At 43.7% G+C, this 11588-nt stretch overlaps 1 protein-coding gene across 1 annotated transcript in view; it reads left to right on the top strand.

The window, feature by feature from the left end:
- Positions 1-456: 456 nt before the first annotated feature.
- FAM117B (family with sequence similarity 117 member B) overlaps positions 457-11588 on the top strand; it is a 30510-nt gene continuing 19378 nt past the window's right edge. Inside the window, exons 1-2 of the mRNA XM_074911231.1 lie at positions 457-1187; positions 8657-8808. Of these exons, the coding sequence (XP_074767332.1) occupies positions 572-1187; positions 8657-8808 (768 nt within the window). The 5' untranslated portion in view covers positions 457-571. The remainder of the gene's footprint in view (positions 1188-8656; positions 8809-11588) is intronic.

The raw sequence follows: 11588 nt of genomic DNA, 5'->3' as shown, positions 1-11588 counted from the left end.
GCGCGCTCCTTGGGGCAGGCCCCGGCCCTGGCGGCTTCCGCGCCTTCCACGTGACCGCGGGCAGCTCGCGCGGTGCCGGCGGGGCAGCGGCGAGGCGAGGCGAGGCCCCACGGCCGCCGCTCGGCGCCGGGCAGGGAACTGGGGGCAGGTCCCGGGGCCGGTCCCTCGCCCGCCCCTGCCCGCGGCACGTGCCGGCGCGGCCCCGCCGCCCGCCGCGTGTTGCTTTAAGCGCTGCCCCCTCCCCCTCCCCGCGCAGGCTCGGGCACTCCGGAGCGCGGCGCGCAGCCAATGGGCGCGCCGTAGCTGCGCGAGCCGAGCGGCGGCGCGGCCAATGGGGGGGCGCGGGGGGCGGGGCGGGCGGCCGGGGCACTATTGTTGATGAGGCGCACGGAGGTTGCGGCGGCGGCAGCGCGGGTCGCCCCGGGCTGGGGACGGCGGCGGGGAGGGGACGGGGCCGCGGCCGCCGCCGCCTGAGGCGTTGGAGCGCCGCGAGGACCTGCCCGCGCCTCGCGCCGTTCCGCTCCTCCCTCGCCGCCGACGGTCTCCCGCGAGCCGCGGCTCCCGGCGGACGATGTCCCACCAGCGTGTGAGGCGCAACGGCTCCCCGACCCCCGGCGCCTCCCTGGGGGGAGGCGGCGCGGCGGCGGCGGGTGGCGGCGCGGGAGCGAGCAGCCGCCTCCAGCCCATGCGGGCCACGGTGCCCTTCCAGCTCAAGCAGCAGCAGCAGCAGCAGCAACATGGCAGCCCCACGAGGAGCGGCGGCGGCGGCGGCGGCGCCCCGGGCGCGGGTCTCCCACGCGCGGCGCCCGCCTCGCGCAGCATCAGCCCCACGCGCGCGGCGCCCACCGGCGGCGGCGGCGGCGGGCGCGGCGGCTCCGCCATGGCCACGCAGACGCCGGGGGGAGGGGGCAGCGGCGCCGCCGCCTCGGCGGCCGCCGCCTCCTCTCGGGGCAGCCCCACGCGTGCCGGCGGGGCGCGGGGGAGCCCCCCGCGGCCCCACCACCTACCGCCGCCGCCTCCTCCCCCGCCGCCGCCGGGCTGCGGGCCCTCACCTTGCTCTTCTCCGGTGCCTCCGCTGCCGGAGGGCAGCGCCGCAGCGGCGGGCAGGGTCCGGCACCGGCGGCACTCGCCGGAGCAAGGCAGGAGCTCCCCGGAGAGGAAGAGCCCCAGCTCCCCCGGCTGCAGAGGTGAGCGCTGCCGTTGGCCCGCCCGCGCCGCGCACCTGCCGCCGTTGCGGGGGGGGGTGTGTGTGTGCGGTGCGCGGCCGTTACCTGACTGAGGGGAACGGCGGTGGCCGGGCCCAGCGGCGCGGGGCGCTGCCCGGGCGGCTGGGCGAGGCGGCTCGGCGCGGCCGGGCTTCAGCCGGCGCGTCTCGGGGGGCGGGCGGGCAGGGCTCGGTGTGTGCCGCGGGGAGCGGCAGGGACCGGGGCTGCGCCCGGGCTTGTGCCCGTGCTGCGCCTTCTCGGGCCGGCGGCAGCGCTTGTGCGGCGTGTGCGTGGTTTCTGAAGGGCTTGTCGCTTTTGTTGCTGCTCTGGTGCTCCCTGGCTTTTCGCAGAGGGGCAGAGAAAGCCGGGCGCGCCTGGGGGGAATTGGAGCCGCTCCTGTAGCACTTCCGCAAAGACTGCCCGAGGCTCCGCGCTGAGGGAGGGTCAGCGGTGTGGGATGCGTGCCGTGCTTGAGATACGTGGGTACAAGCTGAAGGGGAATTCGGTGTCTGGGCGCCCTTGTGAAGCCGTGTCTGCGTCTCGTGGCAGATGGTGCGTGCTTTTGATCCAAACGGTGTCCGCAGGCTTGCCATTAGAAAACTAGCTAGCGCTGTAGGCGTTGCACATAGATGTAGGAGAGCGGTGTCCAGTAGCTCCCTTCGTAGTTCCTTTCAGCATGAACCCTGCGGAAGGACGGGTGAACTTCGGAGTGATGACAAGCTTGCACTACAGCGAAGGTAGAAGATAGTGTGGGAATGGCATACACTCTGTAGCAAACTGCTTTTTATTGTTTTTGAATAATTAAAACATACTGGGAACGCTGAAATTTAAGCAATATGTGGCATCTGGTTGAGGATAGTAGAGGCTTACATATTAGGTCCTATTTCTTCTTAAGATAAAAGTTTACCGAAAAATGCATGAGTGAGGCTTTTTGGTAATGTCCTCAAGTCTGGAAAGATCTGTGGCTTTTGCAATACCAGAGTTCACAGTTACTCTTTTTCATGAAATTGTGTATGGTAATCTAAACAATAAAGTTGACTAATACACAGAAGTATATATGCAGAAATCTAGGACCAACGCAATTCCTTTAATGCTCCTAACGTTGCTCCCTCTTTCTAAAATGATGATTATAACCAGACTACCGTGTTGGGTTTATTTCTTTTTTTTCTATCCTGGCTCTTGAGAAATGATGCTGCCAGATTAGACAGTCATAACCAATTGGTACAGTACTTAAACTAATGTCTGCGTGGCTTAATTTTTCTTTTTAATCAGACATATCACTTCAAGACTACCATATGCCTGCTGGCCCGCAGAGAGCAGTGCCACAAAGGCGTGTAGGTTCTGAAACAGATTTTCTGCCTTCCAGATAAGAAAAGCCTAAATTACTCTTAAGGTTATATTCTGAGGTTTTGGATTGAGGATTGTGTGTATTCTTCATTTGAGATTCTTGTTAATCGGTAATCTGAAAGGCCTTATATACATCACAAAATCCTATCTTATTCCTGTGAACTTTATAGAAACTCTTACCCAAGATGCGATCTCCTGGCCTGGAGAATGTGGAACAGGATGGCTTGCCTTAAGATCCAGGTTCAAAAGCTGTTTGTAAAGGCACGTGTCAGACCACTTTGGGTGGAAAAATTGCAGCGTCTTCAGATCATTGCGTAGAAGCCTGTTGGCCATGCTTACATCTTTACTGGATGTAAGAATTAGCATATAGAAAGAAATAAGTCATTTGATCTACTGTGTTAAGATAACTCTTAGCTTTTTACAAGATCTGTGAGAACAGTAGTGTCCATTTAATTGCCTCCATGTGTTTAAATTTCTGAACAGTGCTTGTATTAGCCCAAAATGCAAATTAAACCTGTTTAATATCGCTTAACATTTGTACCGTGCATCCCAGTGCTTGACAGACTGAGTTAACTTCAATTTTTTTCTTCATCTAGCTTAGAAAATTCAGTGGTAGATGAGAACATGGAAGCGGAACTTTCTTTTTGCTAATGAGGCTATAGTTGTGAAGCCATGCAGGCCACTATCAGTCAAAATCTACTGCAGAACAACTTGGGTTTTCCCGTTTCTTGTTTTCAGTTAATGATGGCTTTTGTTCAGTCCTACAACTGTAGCCTTGTTTTTTTAGATTAAAATGAACCTTGAGGTTAGGCAAATGATAGCTTCCTCTGAACTTTGATACTGGCTCTGTAAGTTGTATGCTTTAGACTCAACTTCATGTTTTTCACATTTTCTTAGAAGCAGTTGAATAGTTCTGAATATAGTTTTCTTCAACATGCTTAACAGTTGTAAATTCACGAGTTGGGGTTCTCAAATGTGATTTAATGGCTGCTTCTGGGGGTTTTTGATGGTGATTTTTTTTAGAGGTTTTTTTTCTTGTTTTCTGAACTGAATTGCAACTACATGTTGGAAATACTCAACTGAGTTTTCTGTGGATGATGGGATAATTACAAACTGAAGATTCCGTGGCATAATTTCTAAATTTCTTTGCTTTTCTGACTGCTTTCCTCCTGACTATGACCAAGAGTTCAGATCTTTCTGCTATTCGGTTTTCATCTTGTAACTTTCCTTCCCTGCAGTCTCTAGTGTTTATTTCACAGACTTCATCTTCTATTTGCATGTTAATGTGCTCTGTCCTTCCCATCACTGTTGTGGCCTTATTTTTATGCTGCAAGGTCTACCCTGCAGTCTTCAGTTTTGATTCAGTTTTCACATATGCACCTCTACCTGTCTGCAAACCACCCCTGTTAGAGGAAGTTCTTTTGACCTACTCGTAGACTGTTGCAAAATGAGATAGTTAAATGTGTATGCTCCACCTTTATTATATTTTTCTTGTTTTATCTATTGAGTAAACATCAAATGTGATCTTGTTATTGGTGTTCTTACATATAACATGTCTTCTCAGAAGGGTTCAACTCCAAAAATATTATAATGCACCAGGCTGTGTAAACATGAAGGTCAAGACCAGAGCCATAGCAGTTGTTTACTGACCCTTTCAGGTGCCTTGAGGTTGTGAGAGTTTTCTTTATAGGATGCTGAACTTTGTGGTTTATTCCAGTTGACTGTATTGGACATTTAAACTCACTCTGAAAATTAGCGGGAAAAATCGGTTAGTCTTATCTGGAATACATAGACCTTTAGTTGTTTAGAATGCTATATGGAAGATTAAAGCCTACTTCTGTGGAAGGAAATGATTAAAATTGTTGTAGGAGTATATTGGAAAAGTCTTAAAGAGTTCAGATGTGAACCCCTCCTTGGGCTGGGGAGAAAGAATGGAACTCCATGGCACTCAAATTTCACTGTAAAGTTTATTTAAGGATTTGGTGAGTGACACAGTAATAGCTGCAGACCTGTCAACATCAATTATCAAGGTTTTGTAGCAGTTATGAAAGATACTACTGTAGGAGAGTACAGAAGGCTTTGTGTACCATTACATGCCTGCTTTGCTTACCTAAGCTGTTTAACAAATGGTAGGTGTAAAGAATCATTTTTGCAGCATCATACTTCAGGGTTTTTTGGCTAACTTCAGGGGAATTTATTTGGATTCAAAATGTTTTCATTCATTAGAATGAAGTAACTTGAACATCTTGAGCTTTCTGGGGTTTGATTTTGTAGAACAACATTAATTCGGTCATTCTTCTACTGAGGGATCATTTTGAATTACTAGAAGCAAGAGCGAGAGTAGTTTTTACATATATGAGAAGATAATAGCCAAGATTGTCTTCCAAAGGGAATATCTGCAGTTGTGCTGTGTGCCTGTTCTCAATACTGTCAGAGCCTGCTGAATACTTTCAAAAAAACATTAAAAAGTAGGTGAAGCCCCTGAGATCAGTTGTGTTTGCACGAGTTTTTGGGAAAAGACAGCTATGCATGGGAAAGATCCCATGAATGTCCTTTCTGAGGAGAAGGCTGCCCAAAACAGAACAAAAAGGTCAGCTGTATGCCTAGATGCCAGAAAAGCTAGTTACGTCTGACTCTTTCTTGGTTTTTTGTATATCCTACCTGTATAAAAAGCTTCAGTTAGAACTCTGTCAGGGAACTTTGTGAGGCTAATGGTGTCCTGTGCTTTTCCAGCGACTCTTTCTGCTGCTTGCTAGTTTTGTTTTCTCATGGTGTCTGTTAGAAGGTGTTTCTTTGGACTTTTTATTTTCTTTTCTCGAAACTTGGATTTCAAATACGTAGAAGGGTATCAGTAGGACTGTAAGATCAATCTTCAAGTTACACTTCAGCAGTAATCCTTATTTTGCAGTTCTAACAACAGTTCTGAACTTTTCCTGAAAAATTGAAAGATAAGTTTTCAGAGTGTTTTTTTAGGACTTTCTTATGTGTTAGACCACCTTCTCCCCCTTTTTTCCCTTTCTTTCTTTTATATATAGCAATTTTCTCCCTTTAGATAATTCAATTCAATGGTGTGTGTCCTCACATAGTCATTTTCAGTTGTAATTGTAGTTATATGTTGACCCACTCCCAAATCAGTGCTCTCTTTCCTACCTTTCCATTAGTTATTGGTAAACGTTTGTTCAGTTTTGCTCTTCAGACACATTTTTTGACTGCCTTAGCTTAAATTGCCTTTGGAGGTGCCTGATTTCACGATTGCAATAGATGTGTGTGATACCAGTTTACCTGTAGCAGCTTTAGTCAGGCAGTTGTACTGCAGTGACTTGTGAAGACCTGGTAACTTGCATGTTGTTTTCTCACATTATGGACTTTGTTGATTGTATTGTGGTATGTTTTGTTTATGCTTTGTTCTATTATTTTGCTTTGAAGCCAGATTGCAGAAAGACTTTGTTTCTAAATAGATTTAGAGTAGTGAGGGATGGATAGGAGGGTTGATATTTATCACAAATATTAGTTTAAAGAGATAATCAGGCCAATTAAAACAGATCTAATATTTAATAAGCGTCTATTTGATGAAACAGCTCCATTGTTTTTCATCAGCCACAGCTGTTGTAACTGTTATCTCTGTGGAGGCAGATCTCTTGTTATGTAGGTCACATCAAGGAAAAATAGCAGCTGAACACTTGCTTCGAGTATTGTAAAGGAAAGTGCAATGGCAACACTGTGTATGTTCCCATTGAAATGTTTCAGAATAGCAAGAGGCGTTGTGAAGTAAACTTTGGCAATTTGTATTAAGACATGCTGTGAAGGTGGAAAAGTAAGTAAAACATATCCAAACATCTAAATAAAAGTAATTTGAAAACAGAGGTCCTTGAGGGAAGTTTTAAATCGGAGGTAAAGAGTATTTATAGGCTTTGTGCTCAAGCTTCCCTTGAACTTAAATAGTAAACAGGCTCTTCAGTTTTCATTCTGTCTGTGTGCCCAGCAAAATAATACTCACACTTTTTTTGTGGAGAAGGGGAGAGGGTAACAATTCCTGCTGCTTGAGTTTTGAAGGTTGTGCTGCAGTGGCTTTGCAGATGATGTGACTGACTACATATACTTCCTGATTCTTAATTTTTTTTCCACATCCTTTCTGTTTCATGATGGTAAAAAGAGAGAAGCTTCTTGAAGAGGAAGAATAATAATTAAGAAGAAAAATAAATAGGGAGAGTATGTCAGCAGTTTCTGAGACGAATAACATATTTGATAAAACTTTGGCAACAAGTGTAATTTTTAAGGAATGACACCTTGTATTAGCATGCCACATTCACCCATGGTACAGACAGGAGTTGTTTTGGAATCTTCTGATACAAACACACGGTTCAGTGTGCTGTATGGAGGTAGTAGCAGTCAGATAATTTCTTTGATACAGGGGTCTTAAGCACATGGTAACTCCAAAATCGAGCTTTGTGCCACTTCCTGAGAGCAGGTCTGCTGTGAGCTCAGTAGTAAGATTTAACGTCGTTGTTACTAGTAGAAACAATAAAGCAGATGAGGTTTCTGGACCGTGTTAAGTGAATGCGGCTGATTATAGTGCTAACTATTTCCTTACAGTTGAATTGAAATATTTTTCACACTTTTAATGTGTACACTTATAATGCAAAATTTGCACGAGGATATTTATTATAGAATGTCACTAGACTTACATTTGGTAGGCTGGTGTTCTGGGAGACTAAGATGATGTCCACACCACTATACCTGCAGGTTTTACTAATATTCATGTATCTTTACTAGATTGAAACTGCTTAGAAATTGAATTCTGGACTTCTGATGGCAGTGTTTTTATTTTCTGACTAGGAGTCAGGCACTAGTTCTCTTGCTCATAAATGAGTTTATGTAGAATACAAATTGCTGCATTATGTATACTTTCAGTGTAGGATTCATCCTAAGGCACAGTCAGGAAGGACTTATGACTTGAGTTTTTCCAGTGCCCTTGTAAAGCTTCCATCTGATCTCTGTATCTTGTTTGCTGTTTTCTAGCCATTGTGTTCGTTATAGGTAAGATTAATACACAATTTTTTCAAGTATAATTATGTGGGGAATAACTGAATTGATAGTAAGACTGTATCATTGTGATATATCTGGATTTGCATTTTACATCTAGAAGAGCCAGTAACAAATAATGTCTGAGCATGTATTTCTGTCTAAACCCTGGGTCTTTCCTGCTTGCTCGTCTCATTAATTTGACAAACCTCAGTTGTTATTTTGAGGAACGTTTCTTCCCAGTGTTTACACTTATTAGCTTGTGGCGTAGTCTTTTACTGCCACTTAAAGATATCATGGATAGATGGAAATTTTTGTTTTTAACCCGATTCTTCCTTCTCATGTCACTTCCTGGTGCTTGTTATATTTAACCTTTTTCAGTAAGGGTTCCAGTTTAGTATCTAAATTGTTCTGAAAAGTGGTATCAGTGTAAACACTAAAAATGAGGTGTTGCAGAAGGCGTAGTGTCAGGCAAATATGAATGTAGTCACTAAGAAGCATGTAAAGGGAGGCGATGTCTTGATTGTCTTGTAAAGTGTAAATCATTACCTTATCAAAGTTGACTTCTGCATCTAAGGGTTAGACATAACTCTATAAATCTGCCATATATTATATACTGGGTAGTTAATAAAACATGTTAGTTTATAGTGTCCCTTGAATTAAAGTAGGTGAAGGGTAAAGGGCTAGTGGGATGAACTCTAAACTTGGCATTAAATTGAAAAAGTTCAGCACAGATTTTCTTTGTTAGCCTTTATGTATGAGGAGACTTAGCTATTTTTACTTCTTCCAAGCCTTCATCATTTAAGAATCCAATGACTGTTGCACATTTGAGGGAATAAATGGTGGTATGTGAGTATCAGTGCAACATTTGTGACATAAGGATGTTTTTAAGGAAACCATAAAAACACATTTCATTGCTTATTAAAACTGAGTAGAGCCTGAAAAAGCAAACACTTCCTATACTAAAAGTATCTTGTTGTATACTTATCAAATAGGAACTACTATGTTATTGTGATTTCTTGTAGGCAATTAAAATAATTAAGCTATCTGTCTTGCTTTCTAATCAAGTGTTCTTATTCTAGCTGACAAATCCAGACCACCTTCATCAAGCCCTTCCAGCATTATTCGCCGGACTTCCTCACTGGATACACTTGCTGCACCATACCTGGCTGGGCAGTGGCCTCGTGATAATCATGGACAAGCTGCTCCGTGTATGAGAGACAAAGCCACACAGGTAGGATGGATTTTTGCCTTTGACGTATTCAAATGTGAAGACAGGATTTAAATGGAAGAAGCCTTTCCTTTGAAAACATTCACTTTATCTTTCTTGCTTGCAAGTTCCTATTCACTTTCAAATTGCAGGCATCCTACCATTGCTATTATGTATGTGAATTATTTGCATCCTTCACTAAGAAGCTGTGAACTATAATATCTGTTAAGAGTTATACTTTGTTCTTGCCTCAGAAAAACACTAGTGTATTGCACATCTGTTTTTCTCATTGTTCTTACAGCGTGCTATACGCTAGATTGCACTGGTGTGACGTACTATTTAAATTTATACAAGAGAATTTAGGGACTCCTTATATGTCTGTCTGTCTGAAAACTGAATAAAAAAGCTTCTGTAGTGCCTGTATAGAAGTTATTGTAGCCTGTGATAGGCTGTTCATCCTCTATTTGTAAAAGGCCTTTAATGTTCACCTGAGATCTATGCATGAAGTATAGACAATTTAGCTCAGCTGGGAAGTGTTAGAAAAGTACATGATTTGCCAGTAAATTTCTACAACTTGGTAAAATTTGACAAGCTTTTTAATGGTTCAGTCCTATGCCACCTGTAAAGACAGAACCAACAGGCAATTGAATGAAAGCCATGTTACAAGAGTTATATGCTTATCATGACAATTGTTTTATTACTTCCCTTTCAGGGAGCTGTTGTTATATGGTATCCCACTGTATGCAGAAGTGATTCAAGATGGATTTTTCCATAAAATATCCCAGTGTTTGATTTCCCCTTCTGTGGGTGTAGTCTGGCAGTGGATTTTGCTAACTTGTAGAGTGAAAGAAAAGCCAAGCATATCAGATTTTAAATCCCTATTCCTAGACCAGGTCTCCACCAGTTCCGAAGAACATAACGGAAAATGCAGTTGGAAGAGAAACCAACAGCATGTGGCTCATACTTGAGTTTGAGCCTGCCTTAGGTTTGGTAACGATAACAGAAATGTGGCCACATCCGTTTCAGTGTACTGTCTTCTCAAATGGGTAGGATGTTGAGTAGATGATGACTGCAGCATTGGCTGTTACTGTATGGCCTTCTCAAGATCCACAACAATTTGCAGAAAGAACCACAATTCAAAGAGCAGATCGGTAGAATAGTAAGGTGTTAGGGAATATGCCTGTGTGGATAAAGTGGAAATAGAAACTGGTGAAGAAAGGAGAGCTGAGGAACAAGTTTTCTTTGCAGGCAAATGAATTGGAAAAACGCTTGAAGATGGGGTGAAAAGGGTAAACAATTCATAGTAAGAGGAGAGGATGAATGAGGGTGTATGATATACAAGGAACTGCTGTTCGTGCTTAGCTATTACAAGGCCTTGGTAAAGGACGGAACTAAACCGGTGTGGGTGCCTTAGCTATTTATTTGATTTCTTAGGATAATATTATTTTCAAAACAGTTAGTTACGTTTCTATACTACTGCCAAAGTACTTGCTATATTCAGTTGATCTCTTTCATCTTAGCTGCAGTTTAATCTGAGTCATGGTTGGGCTTTTGTAATCTGTGTATTTTGCAGCTAGAAATCATCCTTTTTGGTTTACATTTTTCTTTTGTCTTTTTCATCCAATTCTGACACATCTAGGTGCTATGATAGTGAGGCTTTCATATATAAGGAGAAATGTATTTGCAAAGATTAATGGGAAGACTGTAAAGGGCATTGGATATTTCTGCAGAATTAGTATATTTTGTGTGATTGATGTTTGTATACTGCTGAGGGAAATAGATAATCTGTTTGCACTTCCTAATTTCAAATTTATCAAACCAGTAGAAATCTTTGGGATACAGACATACATCTGTACCTCCAGAGCTTGTGTTGGTACAACTGATGAGATATTGTTGCTTTTAATCTTTCTGGTGTGCTGGAGAGCAACCATTTGAGCTAGGGACAAGTTTAAATACAATAGCTATGTTTCCCAAGATAGTATAGGCTCTTCATTTGTATTGTTTAGCGTTTCTGAATATGTGGTGTTTGGATGAAGTTGCACAAGATATTCTGGCTCTAGTGTGTAACTTCAGATTTCACCAGGTCTTATGTGAAATGGATGTATTCAGATTTCAAAAGTTTACAGAACAGGAATTGAATTAAGATATAAGAGATTTTCAAGTTGAGTAAGCAGGGTATCTTGATTCTGTGGTTCGTGGCATAGGGCATAGAGTTGTGTAGGAAGCAGACTGGGCAGAGACAGCAATTATTGACACACTTTGGCTTGCAGGCCTTTACGGAGATGCCCGTAGGTCATAGCTGGGAGCAGTATAAGAGATCCCAGGTCACACCGAGATTCTCTCTGTGTATCACTCATTCTTCAACTGATTATTTTGATGAAACCTGTCTATAAAACCAGACTGAATTATGTACATGCAGAATGTTTGTTGGATGATTAAGTGTGTTATTGAGCATCCTAGGGTCTGACTAGAATACATACATGCAGATATTGCTTTAAGTGCTGCTAAAACAGGTGTTTGTAATCTTGTGTTTCCCCCCTGGAATCAAACTAGTTTGCCTTTGCCTGTGGCAGTTTGAAATAAAGCTATGTCAAAACACAAGTTAAGATGAGATAATTGCTTTGTATTTTTTTCAATTCTTAAAGAATAATACATTTCACTGCAGAATTTTTGCCTCTTAAGACTTCCAAGTGTTTTACTATATGTGAGAAATTCAGCCTTAAACTCATTTCTCTTTGTAATTCTAGAACAGGCAGAAGAGAAGGATGTTGTGAATGTTAACAACTAATAAGCAAGTAATAGTA

Source organism: Athene noctua, chromosome 7, assembly GCF_965140245.1.
Source record: "Athene noctua chromosome 7, bAthNoc1.hap1.1, whole genome shotgun sequence".
NCBI lineage: Eukaryota > Metazoa > Chordata > Aves > Strigiformes > Strigidae > Athene > Athene noctua.
The sequence above is the reverse complement of the archived record's forward strand: the minus strand, read 5'-3'. Positions and strand labels throughout refer to the sequence as shown.